General features: G+C 54.6%; 1 protein-coding gene across 2 annotated transcripts; it reads left to right on the top strand.

Annotated features, from left to right (window-relative positions):
- Positions 1-55: 55 nt before the first annotated feature.
- Positions 56-16,848, top strand: VPS45 (vacuolar protein sorting 45 homolog). Of its 2 annotated transcripts, XM_086866112.1 has the most exons (17): positions 56-217; positions 2,966-3,165; positions 3,642-3,866; positions 3,959-4,093; positions 4,373-4,433; positions 4,930-5,009; positions 5,576-5,644; positions 5,904-6,041; positions 6,394-6,504; positions 7,762-7,896; positions 8,184-8,297; positions 8,549-8,716; positions 11,087-11,245; positions 12,086-12,193; positions 12,450-12,571; positions 13,933-14,064; positions 16,356-16,848. In XM_086866112.1, the coding sequence occupies exons 3-17, from the start codon at positions 3,774-3,776 to the stop codon at positions 16,441-16,443; spliced, it is 1,713 nt and encodes a 570-aa protein (XP_086722238.1). In that variant the 5' UTR covers positions 56-217; positions 2,966-3,165; positions 3,642-3,773; the 3' UTR covers positions 16,444-16,848. The 2 variants fall into 2 exon arrangements, with proteins under 2 accessions (XP_086722238.1, XP_086722237.1); XM_086866111.1 differs by lacking the exons at positions 56-217; positions 2,966-3,165 and having other exon boundaries at positions 3,672-3,866; positions 11,087-11,323.
- Positions 16,849-18,557: the final 1,709 nt, after the last annotated feature.

Below are 18,557 nucleotides of genomic sequence, written 5' to 3'. Positions count from 1 at the left end.
CGCCCGGAACGCTTTGGCGGGCGCACGCGGCCGTGCCGGGAGGGGCCAATGGCGGCGCAGGGCCAGGCCCGGCCCCGCCCACCGGGGGCGCCACCGCGCGCGCACGGCACTGGGGAGCAGAGCGCCCCCTGGCGGCGTAACCGAGACCCCGTGAGGGGCCCGAGACCCCCGTGAGGAGCCTGAGACCCAGCTGAGGGGCTTGAAACCCCTGTATGGGGTCAGTAACCCCTGTATGGGGTCAGTAACGCCTTTGATGGGGCCTGAGAGCCCATTTAAAGGGTCTGCAATCCCTCCCACTGTGAGGCCTGAGACTGGGAGTGGTAGCCCCTTGAGTGGCGTCTGTGCCCCTTGCGTGGGGCTGAAACACCAGCCCCGGAGGGTGAGGGGCACCACCTGCTCCCTGAGCCTGATTGTGCCTAGACATCGCTTTCCCTACCGTGGAAAGCTTCCTGTTCCTCGCCCACGGCACGGGAGCAATGCTGAGTGGGGCAGCAGCTGCAGAGCTGGTGGGATGGCCCAAGTGCCCCACATTCCCTGTGCTGAGGGCTGGCATTCCCTGGGCTGTGGGTGCCCACGGCAGCGGGGCATAACAACGTGTCCCAGCCCTGTGCCAGACCGGGGCATCTGGTGGCCAGAGCAGGGGGCTAGTTACGCCACCAGCTGTGTCAGGATGTGCCAAGAAGTGCTGGCCTAGCTCCCATGAAGCCATTGCTGGTGTATTTTCCCCCTGGTCCACCTCCCACTCAGCCTTCTTCTTCCTTCCTGGAGAAAACCTCCAGGTTTTCTCTTAGGAAAACACAGGTGGGCCAGGGCCTGGGCCAGTGGGCGCCAGGGGCTGCCGGGGCTGGTGGCAAACAGGCCACGTCATGCGCACAGCTCAGCTGATCCCGATGTTGAATCCATTCTTTGTGTCCTGCCAGGAACCTGCCCTTGTTTGCGTCCTGCACAAAAGGATTGTTTGTGTGTCTGGGCAGGGAAATGTTCAGCACAGAAAGGACAGGCACAGGGTTTGTCCCTGCTGGCTGCACTGTTTGTCCACACAGTGGATCCTGCCCAATGTCCCTGGTGGACAGCAAGGGGCCAGAGCGTCCCTGTGCTCTGGAGTGTTCCCTGTTCTCCAGAGTGCTCCACATGCTCCAGAGTGATCCCTGCCCATTCCATCTCACCCTAATCCCATCCTGCTCCTGCTGGAGCCATGGTGAGAGGTCAGCACAGTGTTAAACAGACATAGAATCCCATCTCATTTCTGACAGCTCCAGTTAGAACCATTCCCAGATTGAGCAAAAGGGTTTTGTTGTGAATTTACCACTGAGGAACCAGGGGGGCCCTTGGTGCTGCTGGTGCTGCTGGTCCCTCCAGAGCCACACACAGGGCAAGGCAGTGAGGACAACTGCCCCAGACAGGACACCACAGGGATGGAGGGACATGAACCTGGTCTCCCCGAGCACGGTGATTCAGCCAGATATGCTGGGGGACATTTGGATCAGTTAGGAGAGGCCGTAAAGAGGATCAGGGGTGGAGAGAGGGGATAAGGATGGAGGAGCAGATGGCACTGGAGGAGGGAGGCCAGGATTTTGCATGGAACTCATTTCACTAGTGAAGGCAGCATCCAAGGACAGAATGCAGAGGTTGGGGACACAAGATCCCTGCAGCTTAACTTGGGATCCACCCCTGGCTCAGGAGCGATTGGTGAAGGTGACATTCAAGGGCCTTGGTAGCAGGTTGGGAAAGAGGTTTTCCTGCCTTAAACTCCACTTGACTTTCCCCCAAAGCCCTCTGGAGCAGCCAATGAACATAACTGGCACAGGGATGCTGCTTCCTAAAGATCCAGTTGGGCCTTTCAATGTTCATTTGGTTTTTTCTCCCCCTCTCACTTCTACTTTAAAAAGTACTTTAAAAGTACTCTGTACTTTTACAACTGCTTTGTAAAACAATAACAAGGTGAGGTAAAGCCCCTTGTGATTCCTGATCTCCAAAGCTGGGAACTCATCCTGGCCTTATTTTACCATCAAGAGCCTCTTTTCATGGAGTGTTTTCCTGAGGAGATGCGTGGGACACAAGTGCTGGCCTAGTGTGGAAGAGCAGGGGAAGGGAGGGGTGTTCCCAAGTCACCCAGGAGGTGCTCAGGAAGCACAGGCTGCTGTGGCCATTTCTCCTTGGAATCAGGAGTGGAGAATCCATTGCTTTTCAAATAATGGACACCAAATTCGATCCCTTAAAATAGCTGTGGCATAATCCCGGACAATCCTATTGCCTCAACTTAGGGACCAGCATCTGTCCTCGTGCTGGGCCAGTGGTGACAGGCCCAGGGCAGTTATTGGTGAGGTTAGATCAGGGTTATTTACAGAAATTATACTTGAATAAATTCTTAAGGAAGGTTTAAATTAAAAATAGCAAATGCAGAGGTCTTTTTCCAGCTGAGACAATTCCATGATTCCAACCACTCCTGGGACATGGAACTGTTCTCCTACCCCCTCAATCATCCTGTGGGGAATGAAAAGTATAAAATTTCTGCAGAATAAAAGTTGTTTAAAATGTTCTACCTGCAAGCCAGGGATAAACATCCCACTAAAAAGCCTCAGAGATTTGATTTGTGATTCATTTCATTAAAATGGCACAAGAATGGGGTTGTCTTCCCTAAGGACAAGGGCAAAAATGGATTTAAAGAGGAGATGACACCCTGGGTTTGGTTAGTTCACAAGTAAAATGCAAAAGCATTTCCAAGGAAACTGGACAATAACTAAACCAGCACTTTACAGTCACTTAATCATTTGACAGTAAGGCCAGAAAACAATCAAATGCAATTAAATCCCGAATTTTTTTTCCATTTGCCATTATCCTGTATCCTCTGGCCAGGAGCACCCACACACTCCTTAAGGCATCAGTTTGGATACGAGAAACAAAATCAGGCAAGAAATGAAAAAAATAAAGTAAAAAAGAAAATATTGGAATTGTATTTTCCTAGGTAAATCCCTATTTAAACCACTCAAATCTTTGGGGTTTGTATGAAGATCTGCACATGAGCAAAACTCCGCAGCCTCCAGGAAAGAAGACCCGAAGTTTGGAAGTGAAAAGTAGAATCTCGGCAGGAAATTGAAGGATTAAAGATGACAAAGGCGTACGTCACTGAGAAGAAGAGGGGAACCGCTTAATTGGAAGTGAAAGGCAGGCCATAATCATGAATTAATTGTTATCCCCTACTATAAATAGGGCTTTGGCAGCAGCTCTGTCCCGCCGGGAATAGCATCTAATCCCGGCCCCCGGCGATTAGCGGGGCCAGGCGGGTCCCGGAGGGTCCAGCGAGCAGCTCGCTCCGTGTTCAGTGAAACCGGGTCACGTCCTTTGTCCCTGGGGACCCCAGGGGACCCTCGGGTGTGCCGGGCCTTCCTGGGGGCTTGGCCTGGGTGGATCTGGGGATGCTTGGGGTTTTGGAGTGGGTTTGGGTAGATTTGGAGGGGGTTTGTGTGTGTTCGGGGTGGGCTTAGGTGGGTTCGGGTGGATTTGGGTTTCAGGGTGGATTTAGCATAGGTTGGGGTGTGTTTGTGTTATTTTAAGGTAGGTTTGAGTGGGTCTAAGCATGTCTGGGATGAGTCCGGTTGGGCTCAGTCTCCAAGCACTCCGCCGCCCCTGGCCCCTCGCAGTGCCGGGGCGGGGAAGGCCGGGCAGGGCCCCGGAGCGCTCCCGCTGCCGGACTACAGCTCCCAGCAGGCGCCGGGCCCGGGCGGGCCCGAGGCGGGGCCGGGACAGCCCGCTGGAGGAGCATCCCCGCCAAGATGAACGCGGTGCTGGCGGTCCGGCAGTACGTGTCCAAGATGATCGAGGACAGTGGCCCCGGCATGAAGGTGCTGCTGATGGACCGGGAGACGGTGAGCGGCGGGGCCGGGAGCGCGGAGGGCGGCGGGGCCGGGAGCCGGGCCCGCGGCCGCCGTGACGGGCGCTGTCCCTCTGCCGCCCTCAGACCGGCGCCGTGAGCGTGGTGTACACCCAGTCCGAGATCCTGCAGCGCGAGGTTTATCTCTTCGAGCGCCTCGACTCCCCCAACAGGGAGCCCATGAAGCACCTCAAGGCCATCTGCTTCCTGCGGCCCACCAAGGTACGGACCCAAGCGGGAGGAAGCAGCCTCAAATCGTGCTGGGGAGGTTTAGGTTGGATATTCAGGAAATTTCCTTCTTGGAAAGGGTTGTTCAGCCCTAGCACAGGGCAGTGGTGGAGCCACCGTCCCTGGAATTGTTCAGTTCCATGTAGATGTGGCAGCTGGCCTTGGCAGTGCTGGAGGAATGGCCAAGATCCCTCCCAGAGGCTTTTCCAACCCTAACAATTCCATGATTCCATATCCTTTAACTCTGCTCTCCCTGGTGCTATTTCCATCCAGGAGAACGTGGAGCTTCTGGTGCAGGAGCTGCGAAGGCCCAAGTACAGTGTCTACTTCATCTGTGAGTATGGAGAGCCCAGGGGTCCTGGAGGTCCATAAATCTGGAGCAGGCTCTGTGTCCCAGGGTGGATAGGGCAGGTTCCACAGCTCGGTGCGGATCACACGGCGCCTTCCTGTGCCGGGTGTATCAGGCAGGGGCTTCCCACGCGTGCTGCTCGTGCCACAGAACGTTCCATGAGTTTGGGAATGAGGCAGAATGACTCCAGCCGGTTTGGGGTTGAAGTCCAGTCCTCCAGCCCAGGAATTAGTCAGTGGGATCCCAGGAACTGGGTGAAGTGGCCTCTAGATGTCATTGTGGCTCTGCAGGATGCAGCGGGAGCAGGCGCTGGGAAGATGGGCAGGGAATGAGTTCAGAGCATCCCTGGGAGGTGGCTCAGGATTCCAGCACCTGCAGGTGTAGGGCTAGAGGGTCTCTGTGGGATCTGCTCCTGCTCTGGAGGGGATCAGACTATGCCATCCCACAGGGTCTCCACTGTCCCTTCCCTGTTTCCTCCCAGATTTCAGCAATGTCATCAGCAAGAGTGATGTGAAGGCCTTGGCTGAGGCCGATGAGCAGGAGGTCGTGGCTGAAGTCCAGGTGAAGTTTGGATGTTTTAGGTAGATCCAAACCCAAAAGCAAAGGGAAGCCCAGGCTACCAGACACTGGGAGCAGGAGGGCTCTTGTTCCCAGCTGGTGTGTGACAGGCCTGTGTGGGATGAGGGACGGACACAAATGTGGGATGAAGAGCTAAAAGAAAGAAAAGGCCCCATTTCTCTATGCCATCTGCTTTCACAGCTGCTGCTATTCTTGGTGTCTCACAAGGTGCTGCCAAGTACAAATCCATGTGGATGTGGCACTTGGGGACATGGGTTAGTGATGGCCTTGGCATTGCTGGAGGTATAGCTGGACTTAATGGTCTTAAAGGGCTTTTCCAAAGTCAGTAATTCCATGATTCCATGTTTGTGGTGCTGATGAAGAGCTGGGCACTGGAGTAATACGAATGGGAGGGGAGTTGTCAGTGGGATTGGAGGGGTTTGGGGTGGAGGAAGGAAGTCTGAGCCAATGTGTCCAGGAGGTGGTTGGGGCTGGATGGCCAGTGCTGGCACATGGCTCTGGCTGGGGTCAGGGTTAGAGACACAGGACTGTCCTGCTCCCCTCCCCAGGAGTTCTACGGCGACTACATTGCGGTGAACCCGCACGTCTTCTCCCTCAACCTCCTGGGCTGCTGTCGGGTAGGAGCATGGCGAGTTGTCCTTGCATTGGGTAATGCACAGCCCTCATAAACCGGGGCCATGGGGGGCTGCTGGAGGGGCCAGGCGAGGGGAATAGGCCTTGGCATGGAGATGAACACCGGGGAGTTTGGGTTCAGCCCCTGGGTACCTGCTGCTCCAGTGCAGCTGTGCTTTCCTGTGGGACTTCAGGACTTAAAAACAAGGATGTGGGAAAGTTTGGGACCAATGCATCCATGTGAGGTGCAGCCTTTCCTTCCAGGGCCGCAGCTGGGACCCAGCTCAGCTCACCAGAACAACCCAGGGGCTCACTGCTCTGCTGCTGTCCCTGAAGAAGTGCCCCATGATCCGGTACCAGCTGTCCTCGGAGCCAGCGAAGCGCTTGGCTGAGTGCGTGAAGGTGAGAGGAACCCACAGCACGTCTCTTTGGGATGAATTCAGCCTTGGTTGGTTTTTCACATGTGGATCCACTGGGAGGAAACACCTGTTTTCAGCCAATTCCTGTAAATTCCATCGTTTACTTTGAGGCCCAGCAGTGGGCAGGTCATGTCCTGCTCTGCTTCCAGAGCAGCAGCTGGAGTTCCACAGCATTCCTGGGAGCAGTGTCCCAGTTCCCTGGGGCCTTCAGCTCCTCCCTGGCAGTGCAGACAAAGCAGCACAGTTGGGGTCTCACCCTCCCTTCCCTGTGTGCCTAAGTCCACACTGGAGACTTTTCCAGCTGCTCAAGTGGGATTTTTCCCATTTCTCCACAGCAAGTGATCACAAAGGAGTATGAGCTGTTTGATTTCCGGCGCACCGAGGTCCCTCCCCTGCTCCTCATTCTGGACCGGTCGGACGATGCCATCACCCCACTCCTGAACCAGGTGAGTCACGCCCAGGTGTGTCAGGCTGGGGCAGGGGTGGGAATCCTGTAGCAGCTGGAGTTCTACACCTGGCAGGTCATGAGTTGGATGTAGGACTTGCTTCCTACCCTCAATCCCTGCAAAATCCCTCTTTTATCCCCTGGCTAGGTTTTCCAGACCTGAGTGGGGGTTGTTTGTGTTGGCGTCAGTGGCTGATGGATGCAGCACCCTGGAAAATGGGGCCACTGGCACTTCTGTGTGGCTTTTGGAGCCCCAGTGCTTTGCAGGGCCTTTCCCAAGGGTTGTTTGTGTGGGCAGCACACAGCTGTCGAGTGACCTTGCCCTGCTGAGTCTCCCTCTATTATTGATAGCTGCTGGATTTGCTGGGAGCTGTTGAATTTATTTGTTCCATGCTGTGCTGCAGATCCTGGCAGGATCTGTTGGTCTCCCTTCATTTCTGTGAGGTTCCCTTGGAACCTGGGGATCAGGACCTGCACCTGGGTGGGATCAGCAGCCCCAGAGCTGCTGTAACACCGGTTCTGCAGGAACTGGAGGTGACATCTGTGTTACAGAGGGGTGTGGCTGTCAGACCAGCTCACACCTGGTTTGTGGCGTTTAGGACTGTGCTCAGCACGGGCGTTATCTGCTGTTTCAGGATTTCCTATCTCAAAGAGATTCCTGGGGATGTAAATGGAGAGTTGGGTATGGCAGGGCTGTGATCAGCTGTCACTGTTCTCTCTGGGTTATTATTAGACTTTTCAGGATAAAAATAGAAATGCCTGATGTGCAGAAATTCTCCTGCCAGTGGAGCATGTAGGGAATTCTGCAGTGGAACTGTGGGACCTCTCCTTGCCCAGGAAGAAAGCTGGGGGATTTGGTGGCCAGCAGAGGTGTTGGAACAGGAATGTTAATCCCCATCCCTCTTCAGTCTCTTTTGAAGGTACCTGTAGGAATTCCTGATCTGGTGGGAGGTGTCCCTGCCATGAACAGGATGGGTTTAATGTCCCTTCCAACCCAAACCATCCCATGATTCTGTGATTCTGGAATGGCCCTGGAGGGGGGCAGTTTCCCTCTGCACTGTGTCCCCATCTGACGATTTATCAGTGATGTTTATTTTCATTGGAATGTCCTGGCTGGTTTGAGGGACGCACTCCCAGACTCTGCTGTGTGTCCTGGGGTAGCAGGAGCAGCTCTGGCTGGGTTCAGCTGAAGTCCATTGATTTCCCAGTGCTGTGTCTCACCAAGGTCATCCCTTTGCCTTCCTCTGTCCCCTGGCAGTGGACGTACCAGGCCATGGTCCACGAGCTGCTGGGGATCAACAACAACCGCATCGACCTGTCCCGGGTGCCAGGGATCAGCAAGGACCTGCGGGAGGTCGTCCTGTCCGCTGAGAATGATGAGTTCTACGCCAATGTAGGTGTCCCAGGGGGGCTTCACCTGCTTCCAGATCTGGGAGTTTGCCATGGGAAAGGAGCTTCTTGATGACTTTGAGCTTCAGGGTGGGGATGTGCCATTTGTGACCATCGGTGTGCAGCACCAGTGACATCTGACATGAGAGAACATGTCCTGTTTGTAGTTTGATTTCAAACCCTGCTGCAGGTTTTGGGGGATGGAGCCACCTTCTCCCAGCTGCTCAAGGATCTTCCTTGGCCAAGACTCTCAAGTAAGTTTCCCTCTGCTTCCCGTCTTGTTCCACTCAGAACATGTACCTGAACTTCGCTGAGATTGGCACCAACATCAAGAACCTGATGGAGGATTTCCAGAGGAGGAAGCCAAAGGAGCAGCAGAAGCTGGAGTCCATTGCAGATATGAAGGTATGGACAAAGTCCACCCCAGCTGTGTCCCATCCTTAAGTGTTAAGAGTAAATAAAAGGTACATCCCTCCCAGAAATCTCCTGGTAATGAGAGAAATCCTGTGGGCTCCTGGGATCAAGGTGTCTGATTCTCTGCACACCTGCACAGGGCTTGGATTCCTGGGAATTTGTACAGTTTATGGCTGGCTGCACCTATCTTCTATCTCCTGCTTTTCCCTGGAAGTACCTACTGCCTCAGTTTCCCATCACAGGCCTTTGTGGAGAACTACCCTCAGTTCAAGAAGATGTCAGGCACGGTGTCCAAGCACGTGACAGTGGTGGGGGAACTGTCACGGCTCGTGGCGGAGCGGAACCTGCTGGAGGTGTCAGAGGTGGAGCAGGAGCTGGCCTGCCAGAGTGACCATTCCAGTGCCCTCCAGGTACTCATCCTGGCTCTGGATTGGGAGGGGTAGGTTTCATCCCGTCACTCCCCTGGGAGTGAGGATTTGCTGCTGGGAGGAAGTGGGAGCTCTGTATGGATACCCTGTGGGGAGGGACACTGGATGTGGAATTGCTCTTCAGTGCTCAGCTCAGATGGGAATGAGTCATCGTTAATAACTGGCTTGAGAAGCATCTTTGCAAATCCTGTCCTTACATCCCACAATCCAACATTCTTTCATTATATTCAGCCAGTTGTCTTCTGGCAGGAACCCGGATAAAACAACCTCAGATACTATGCAGGAGCTGTTGTGTTTGTTGGGCAGGAGAAGAGCTGGAATCCATGGAATTGTCTTTATCAATTTTTTTAAGAAAAACCACTGGAAAGGGTCTTAGATCCAAGATTTCTTTGTCAGAGAGGCCTGGAAAAGCTGGAGAGGCTCTGTGTCAGCTGAACGTGGCCCCTTGCGCCGTGACCAGAGCAGGGTCTGGCAGAGTCAGTGGTGATGTGTTTGGGCTGGTGTTCAACAGCAGCACTGCGATGGGGCTGGCTCAGAGCAGGGTTGGAGCAGCCACTTCTGAGGAATGATTCCTTGATTTTCGGTAGCAGAGGGGGATTCCCAACATGTAACAGACCCTTGCATGGCACTGGGGAGGCAGAAGGACTGGGAAATGAGGAAAAGCATCTCCAGCAGGTTTGAGATCAGTTTCTTCCCCACCTCTGTAACTCTGAATAACAGGTGGGGGCTGAGGAGATAACCCTGGACTGTCCCCAGAGGTGGAATGTGCTCCCGTCCCCTGAGCTGATGCTTCCCTATGGACCAGTGAGTGCAGGGATGGGCTTCCATAGCTGGTGTCTGGCAGGATTTACATGGCTGAGTATGGAACTGGGAATGCAGCCAGAAATGTGTTTTCTGGAAGCAGCCTCTGAGGTCCTCATGCTGTATCACTGTCTCAGCTCAGGTTGTTGCAGTTTAAAAGTCAAATATTCCCAGTCTGCTCCCTCCCTGTGCCATGAGCCATGATTTTTGATGGAATATACGCATAGCACGGAGCTGGTGCCAGGTGAATCCTGGTGTTCCTGGGGTCGCCTTGGTCCTGCTCTACAGAAAGTGTTTCTGTAGTTTTAGAGCAGAAATGCTGCCTCAGTTTCCTTCCAGCCCTGTGCCTGAAGAGCCCTGTTTTATTGCCAGCAGCTGAAGCCACTGGAAGATATGCTTGGAAGTAAATGGAAACCCCTGTCAGTGGGATCTTTGTCCCTGCAGCCACCCCGCCTTGGGCTGTCCCTGCTGCGGCTCCCAATGGCTGCAGGAGGGGCAAGGCCAGGGCACAAGAAGCAGCAGCCAGAGCCCGGAATAAGGGTGGAATTGTTCTCCCTTGATGTCACTTCAGGGATTGTTGGCTATCTTGTGGCCTTGGGCTCCCCAGTCCAGAACATTTGAGTTCTTCCTCCCCTGGGCTCTCATTAACCCTGACACAGTGCATGAGCCCTGGGAGCTGAATGGAGGGTTGGAATCCCGGCTCCTCCCATGGACAATGGATGTTCTGTTCTCTGCTTCCCACTGGTCCTGCCAGCACAGGAACCTCCCTGGGGCTCTGACCTTCCCCTCACAGGTGAATTCCTGACCTTGAAATTCCTCTTGATCCTCCTCACAGCCAGGATTTTATGCTGTGTTTTTGTCACTAGTCAGCATCAGTCAAATAGATGCCAACAAACATCTGGGCCAGGGTGGTGAATCCAGCAGCAGATCAGGAGTGGTAACAGATTCCTGCTCTTCCCTATAACTGGAATCTCTGTTTCCATACTTTAATTCCTTCCCTCCTTTGCTTCCAAATGTGCAGCTTATTCCTCCACATCTCACATCCAAAAGTTTGCTTGATGCCTCTGCCTTGCACCTTCCAAAAAGGAAATGGAGTTTCAGGGATTGCCTGAGGGGTTTTTTGGAGCTGGTATAGTGGTGGAACCGGTGGGGTGGCTCTGCTGAAGCTGGAGGGACCCAGGCAGATCTTGGAGGTGTCTGAAAGTACCTGTGCACAACTTCCCCCTCCTGCAGCACCACAAGGGGCTCAGGACCCATCTGAGGTGGGTTGTGAATTCCCATCTCCGTGGAAAGATCCAAACCCAAATTGTACTCCAGTAAATCCACCTGTGGAACACCTGAGGAGCTGGGCTGTGGGGTTTATGCCGCAACTGGATTCTCTTGGATTGCTCCTGTGGCAGTGTTGTTGCTGGGCAGCAACACCAGTGGAACCAGTCTGATAAGTGACTGATAAGTGACTGATAAGACAGTGGCAGGGTGAAGGCAGTCTGACTCGGTGTCCCTCAGGCTGCGGGCACCGGGGCAGTCCCTGATGTGCCGTGTGTCCCACAGAGCGTGCGGCGGCTGCTGCAGAGCCCGCGGGTGTCGGAGCTGGACGCGGCTCGGCTGGTGATGCTCTACGCACTGCGCTATGAACGCCACGGCAGCAGCGGCCTCCCGGCACTGCTGGAGGAGCTGCGCAGCCGTGGCGGCACCGACAGGTACCGCAAGGTAACCCCAGGCGGGGCAGGAGCGGGCAGGTACCGCAAGGTAACCCCAGGCGGGGCAGGAGCGGGCAGGTACCGCAAGGTAACCCCGGGGCGGGGCAGGAGCGGGCAGCCCCAGTGTATTTATAGACAGGATGGGGGAATCCCTGCTCTTGAGGGTGAAACCTGCCTGCTCCAGGTCAGCCCAGGGCTATATTATTGCACAGAGCCCTGAGCTCCGCTGGGACCTGTGGGTGTGGCTTTAAAAGGTGTTTTAAATAATTGAATCGATTTCCATTTCCTAAATCAGTGATGTTGGGGGTTGGACTCCAAAGGTCCCTTCCACTCCTGGCTAGTCTTTGATTCTGTAATGTTATGAAGGATTTAATAACGAAGGGATGGCAGGAGCCTGCTGGGAGGAGGAGTGTGGCACATACATGGGCCTGGGATGTGCTTCCTTTCTTCTTTTCCTCCCCCAGTTTTCCCAGCTTCTGCAGCACAGGCAGTGGCTGCAGTGAAGGGCTGGGGATGGAGAGGAGCTGGCAGGGAGGGAACAGGCGACGGTGCCAGGAGCAGCTGGGGAGGAGGTGGAGGAGTGGGATGATGTCACCTCATGTGGAGGAGCTGATGTCGCTGCTGCAGGCGATGGAGATGAAGCCTCTCCTCAAGCAGGAGGGTCGGGGTGGGCTGGGGGCCATGGGGGTGCTTCTGCTCTGTCCCCTCACCTCCATGTGCTGTTCCATTGGGATCCTCTCCGTGGCTCCTTGTCCCTGTTTCACACCTCCAGGAGGTGTCTGCAGTGACTCCTCAGCACAGCCTGGAGCCGTTTCCAGGCTGACAGGGCTCCTGCCCTCTCTCTGCACAGCTGGTGTCCGCCGTGGTGGAGTATGGAGGGAAGCGGGTCCGAGGCAGTGACCTGTTCAGCCCCAAGGATGCCGTGGCCATCACCAAGCAGTTCCTCAAAGGCCTGAAGGTACCGAGCTGCCTTGGGGAAACGGGGAGACAGTCTCAAGGAAAACTGCAGGGCTGGCAGGAATGCTGTGGGCTGCTGGCTTAGGACTGGGGTTTCACAGTGAGGGCAGTGGTTTCAGGGTGTGATTCCACTGAGCAACAGGAGCGAGCTGCTGGAGAGCTTCTCAATCCCAAATTCAGGGGTAGTACCTGCTGTGCCTCTACTGATCCTCCTTCCTTGCTGGGCGACTTCCTAAAGAGCTTTTCCTCTGCTGCAGGGCATTGAGAATGTGTACACCCAGCACCAGCCCCTGCTCCAGGAAACCTTGGACCAGCTCATCAAGGGAAAGCTCAAGGACAGCCAGTATCCCTACCTGGGCCCCAACACACTCCGGGACAGGTACATGGGGCCTTTGGGGCAGAGCCTGCACTGGGACACACTGGCTGCCCCTGGCACTGGGACATCCCTGGTGTCCCCACAGTGGGGTTGGAGTGATGCTGGATAGAACTGGGGCTTGGCACAGAAATCTCTTGGATGTGGAGGTCTCGTATCCCCAGGAATGTTCCCAGGACTGGGATATGTCTCATCCTGGCTTGCCTTGCTGGCCTGGATGTGCCATTCCCATTGGGAGGCTCAGGTGAAGGATGAAGCCCTCACTCATCAGAGCTGACTCTGTGATGGCTGTGCCATCTGGTGTTTGGGGACTGCCAAAAATAGTCCAACTGCAGCTCTCCTGCCTGAGCCAGTACTGTTCCCAATGGAAATGGGATCCTGCTGGAGAGGGTCATGCAAACCTAACCCAGACTCTGGGGAGACACAGGCTCTGTGGAATTAGAGGTGATAGAGCTCACATTGGGAAAGGACTGCACTCACTTTTCATGAGTTTTCTTTCCTCCATCCCCTTGGGCAGGGAGGAAGTGGTGTGGAGATCCATGGAAATCTAGCGGCCAACATGCTCCCTCTTGTGCCTGTGTCCCAACCAGGCAGGAGCAGCTTTGCTCTGGGTCATGCTGTCCATGCAGTGATCCAAGGAAGATATCCCTGGTGTTGGTCCTTGCAAGGGCTTGGGACGGTGGTTACAGGAGAGGGAAGGAGCAGCTCATGTGAAAGCAGGACATGCACAGCACACCTGAGTTTGTGTTGAGATGGAGGACGGTGCTTCCCTCCTTTCCCCTCTTCCTCTTAGCTTCTCTCCACCATCCCACATTTTCCTGCTGACTGGGAAATGTTTCCTCAGGTGAACTGAGGCACAAATCCTGGCAGTTCCTGATCAGTCACAAGTGTGAGCTGCCCTGAGCCTGGGAGCTCCGAGGCAGCACCATGTCCTTGCCTGACTCCAGAATCGATCCTCATTTCCCAGCCCCAGCAGATCATGCATTAAACATGGGCGTGTGGATCCACAGGGGTCGGGGTGGTGCTGCTGGAGGCTACCCAGGGTGAAAGTTCAAGAGAGGAGAGGTTTTGGGGGATTCAGTGGGCTGTTTTCAGCTCTGAGCCCGGCATGTCACAGGGATAAAGGAGGCTCTGGAGGAGGCACCCTGGGGATCATGCATGACTGCCTCCAAGGTGCAGGATTTATCCTTGGCTTTGTCTGATCCAAACTCAATATTTGTGGCTTCTCCATCCCAGAAAGTGTCCAAGGCCAGGTTGGACAGGGCTTGGATCCACCTGGTCTGGTGGAAGGTATCCCTGCTGTGAACAAGATGAGCTCTTAGGTCCCTTCAGCCCAAACCATTCTGTGATTTGTGCCTTTATCCCAGGCCTCAGGACATTATCGTGTTCCTCATCGGAGGGGCCACCTACGAGGAGGCTCTGGCTGTGTTCAACCTGAATCGCTCCAACCCTGGCGTCCGCATCGTCCTGGGTGGGACCACCATACATAACACCAGGAGGTAAAATCCACCTCTCTGCAGACCCTGCCTGTGAGACTGCTGGCACGGCAGGAATTTGGGATGCCTGTAGGAGCCCCACATGGAAATGGGTGTCAGTGCTCCAGACCCAGCTCTGCTCATGGTGGCCCAGGGACAGATCCCTGTGCTGGAGGTTTAACTTGTGTTTCCATGAGTTCAAGGCTGGGCTAGGAGAGTTTTCCGTAGAGTTTTGGAAGGCACAGCAGCACATGGGAATTTAGCACTGAACGAAGCTGCAGCTGCTTTGCTGAAGGTGGGCAAAGATCCCTGTCAGTGTGGAATTCCCAGTGGGAGATTATCTGGTTTATAAATACAAATAACTTCTCCTGAACCCAAATTACTCACTTTGGGCACAGGAAAGAATTGAGGCTACAGTGAGAATTGCTTCCCATCGGCACAGCTTGCTGTTGGCCAGGCAGGAGAGCAGGAATTCTCTCCAGATTCCCAGTGCTCAGTGTGGGATGGTGGGAAAATCCTGAGTTGCTGCTGAAGCTCAGGATGTGCAGCTCCATCATTAGCTCCACTTGGATTGGTGCTGCTAGAAGCCACTCGGGCTGGTTTGGGCTCTGCTGCTGGGCAGTCCCTGAATTATTTACAGGAAAACCGGGATTCTGTATCCAAATTTGCATTTCAAAGAATGAAGTGGGGAAAAAAAGGAAAATAAAAGGGTGCTTTGGAAGGGCTGGATGTGGCTGGGTCATGCCTGGGAAGGACAGCAAAGGGCCTGTTCTGAAACAGCCCTGTCCCAAATGATCCATTTTCCCTTGGATAAGGTTTCCCTGAGGATGGAAGGACAATAAAAACTGTCTCCTGTCCACTGTTACCCACGATTCCAGCACGATCCCAGATCCCTAGGATCAGGGATATCTCAGCACATCTGTGAGGAGGAAAGCCAGGTTTTAGTGTGTCCCAACCCCTCACGTAATCCATGACCTTGCTGATTCCCATGGGATTAGGGCAGATATGTCACCAGAAACAAGGGGATTTGGGTGTTAATGCGCCAAGCAGCCGTGTAAGCACCTAATCCTGGTTCCATTGTTCTTATTCCCTGCTGGAACTGGGACCAACATCTGTGGGCCCAGAGGGGTGGCCCAAAGGATGGAGAATCCGCTCTGCTCCTAGGGATTCCAGAGCAATTCCGCAGGGTTTGGAGGAGAAGGGGTTACAAAGGATCAATAATCGGATAAAAAGGGTTCCAGGAACATCTGGTGCTGGGGCTGACTCATCCTGGGCAGGTTGAGCATGAACCTGCTGGGACTAATCCCAGGATATGGGGCCTGACCCATTTACCCAGTTACGGCCGCAGTGGCAGCACTGGCTCCCCCTGAGGACCCTCCTCACTGTGCAAGGTTCATCTCTCCTGGGACTTCCATCTCCAGGCCCTGGTTGGGTGGAGCAGCTCTGGAGGTACCTGCAGATGCCTGTGCTGGGTCCTCACCTGTTCCTGCAGGGTCCTTGGAACAGCAGCCTCAGCAGGAGGATTTGTGCTGTGATGCAGCTCATCCCTGGAGGGCAGGCGGGAGTTTGGCTCTTGCCTCCAGTCACTCCAGACTGGGAATGTGCTCGGAGAGGCCATGCCAAGGGACCCTGAGGTGTCATTGGTCAGAGGCACAACCTGCTCCAGACAGCACAGAACCAGAAGACCCTAAAAACACCAGTCATTCCCTGCCAGAGCTCAGTTCTGCCTGGTTGTAGTGCCTAAAAATAACCTGGAGGAGGGAGAGCCAGCTGCCAGAGCGTGTGCCAGAGCTGCTGCTGTTGTGGGCAGTGCCCTGGCTGTGCCCCCTCCCAGCTGTGTCTGATGGGACTCAGAGCTAGGTGTTGCTGCAGGGTTTTGCAGGAGATTTTAGAGTTTTACTATTTTTCAAACCCCTCTCAAGATTCACAACCTGGGCAGGAAGAGCTGCTCCAGCCCCAGTTTTGGGGAATCCCATTTCTGTAGGATTTGTCGCATATCTTGGTTTGTATTTCTTTTTCTTTTTGGGTGTTTTTTTAAGCATTGCTGTTGAGATCACCTGATCAGCACATTGAGGGATGAGTCAGCCTGGGAATGGCCATGGTGTCTCATTGCCAGAGGAACCATCCTCCAGCAGCATCCTTCTGGCTGGGAGCATTCCTGGCTTTGGGAGCTGCTCCCAGCCGTGGGTGTGTGATGGCAGCGGGCCTGAGGCCTGTGCTGGGGACAGTCACAGCCCCTCTGGCCTTGGACACCTCTCGGACAAGTGTCAGGGTGCCATGACCCTTATTGCACTGATCTGAACCTTTCCTGGCAGCTTCCTGGAGGAGGTCACAGCCACAGGATTCCGTGGTCGAAGCACTGACAGCTCCCAAGTCCCACCAAGGTCTAGCAGCCGACGGTGAATCCTGAAGGAATGAGTACTTTTTTGCACGTTGAGAGCTTTCCCAGAGCAGAGCAGGATCTTCCTGCCCTGCAGCTGGAGCTTCCCCTGCATACCCAGAATGACAGCGAATGCTGGAGCTGGCACTCGCCCAACAGCAAGGATGTGCCCCCACTGCAGCTCCTTCTTGTGCCATCACAAACAGCTCCAGGACTGGGATTGTCACCTGAGGAGAGCCTGGGAAAGCCCTTGAATCCCTGCAGCTCCTGGCTCTTTACCAGGACACACAGGATGAGTCCCATGAGGAACCCACAATGCTGCCCTGTGCTGGGGGAGCAGCTGTGGGGGTGTGGCTGGTGGGCACAGGAGCCCTTTGCTCTGCTGTCTGTATATGATGAGTCCTATTAAATCCCCCTCTTTGGCCAAATCTGTCTGCTAGATCATTCCCACTTTCCCTTTCCGAATGCCACAAGGTGCAGCTCCTTTGCAGGAGCTTTTGCTCCCCTCCAGGACCACATCAAGGAGCCTGCAAATGCATTTCCAGCTCTGCTCCCTGGCCTCTAATCAGCACTTGACTGGGAATTAACAAGCCAGATCAAATGAAATGAGCTCCTAAATCCCTGGGAGTTATCTTGGCATCACAACTAAGTCCCGTTGATGTGGGAGAGAGCAAAGCCCTGCAAGGAGGAGGGAGCCTGGCCCTGAGGGTCCTGGGCAGTTCTTTGGGGAAGGGAGAGGAGAACACAACTTGTGCTGGGGTGGGTTCTCTGCCCACAGCCAGAGGCAGAACTGGGTGAGCACTGGGTGGGTGAATTTTGGGTTGTTGGGACAGGCAGAGCTGCAAGTGAATTCCTCTGACAGCCTGAGACCCCAGCAGAGGGGAGCTGAGTCACAGCTGTCAGAGGATACTGGGCAGCCCCCTGCCCCATCCAGTCCTCCAGCAGCCCCTTTCCCAGACACCAGCACTGTAATTATTGCCAGAGACACAGAAAATCATGTGTCCTAATTAAACTCTGCTCACCTTCCAGGCAGCAGCTTCACACTTGATATCCAGAGGCAAAATGCTGTGTGTGGGGTGTTAAATACGTGAATAAACAAAGAGTTTGCTGATCTGCTCTGCAAGAAGGGGTGATTTTGGCAACTCTCGATTATGGATCAGCACGAGGAGCAGCTACAGCATCAGGGCCAGGGGTAGCAAAGAGGCTGTGTGAACATAGAGACACAAACACACCTTGGAGAGGCTTTTCTTTCTGCCCACAGGGATGGTGATGGGGACAGGGATGAGGAGCTGCACAGACCATGTCACCTGTCCCACTGGTGAGCAGCCTCCAGGGTCAGCCTCACTGCTGCAAGTACAGCCGCCTGTTTCTGGTACAGAAATGGGAGACAGGTTCCCTCCTCTCTCATTCCTTCCATGTAAATTGTTGATGTTTCCAGCTCTGAATCATTGGTCACATCCTTCACAGCATGACTCACTGTTGCACTGTCAGAACAGCCTGAGGATTCCAACTGCAGCTGAATTCCTGTTCCGAGAGACGGGGAGGTGTGTGCAAGTGTGTTACCTGCTGTGGTTTCAGGGCAACTTCCCTGGCACCAGAGGACGTTTGGGAAGAGCATGGGCCCTGGATCCAAAGGACACGACAGAGCTGTCCTACTGCCACCAGCACTGTGCCATCTGGTATTGGCCATCAGCCGATACTCTGCAGGCCCTGGCCACCAAAAACAGGATGTGAGGAAGGACAAGTCCGGTTGGGAGGCAAAATGTCATTAAATAAACTGGCAGGTTCTGTGGTGTCCTGGGGATACACTGGAGGCTCTGGGCATGGCTCATCTCTCCCTCTGCCATCAGCCCTGCCTGGACCAAGCTTTGGCCACATAGGGTAAAAGGGGAAACTGAGGCACAGCGGTGGCAAATCCTGGTCCTGGGCCCCATGGAGTTCAGGGCTGCACAGGCACAGGACAAAAAGGCAGCCCCTGAATTTGGTGTAGAGACTGACTTGTGTCTCTGTCCCAGGTATTCTCAGGTGTCCAGTGCATCCACAGCTCATGGTAAAAATGCTGATGCTCCGAATGGGGTACAGACACTCACAGAAGCTCTGGAAACACTCCGTAATCCAAGTACATCCCTAGGACTCT

This window comes from Cyanistes caeruleus, chromosome 30 (genome assembly GCF_971803275.1).
Source record: "Cyanistes caeruleus chromosome 30, bCyaCae1.hap1.1, whole genome shotgun sequence".
In the NCBI taxonomy this organism is placed as follows: Eukaryota; Metazoa; Chordata; class Aves; order Passeriformes; family Paridae; genus Cyanistes; species Cyanistes caeruleus.
This window is presented reverse-complemented; position numbering and strand designations above follow the sequence as displayed.

What these genes read in the sequence shown, in the direction of transcription:
- VPS45 (XM_086866111.1), top strand. Translation starts at nt 3,774, where the DNA reads ATGAACGCGGTGCTGGCGGTCCGGCAGTACGTGTCCAAGATGATCGAG. An exon ending in GCTTGGCTGAGTGCGTGAAG is followed by an intron (nt 6,042 to 6,393) that starts GTGAGAGGAACC and finishes ATTTCTCCACAG; the next exon opens with CAAGTGATCACAAAGGAGTA. An exon ending in AGTCCATTGCAGATATGAAG is followed by an intron (nt 8,298 to 8,548) that starts GTATGGACAAAG and finishes TTCCCATCACAG; the next exon opens with GCCTTTGTGGAGAACTACCC.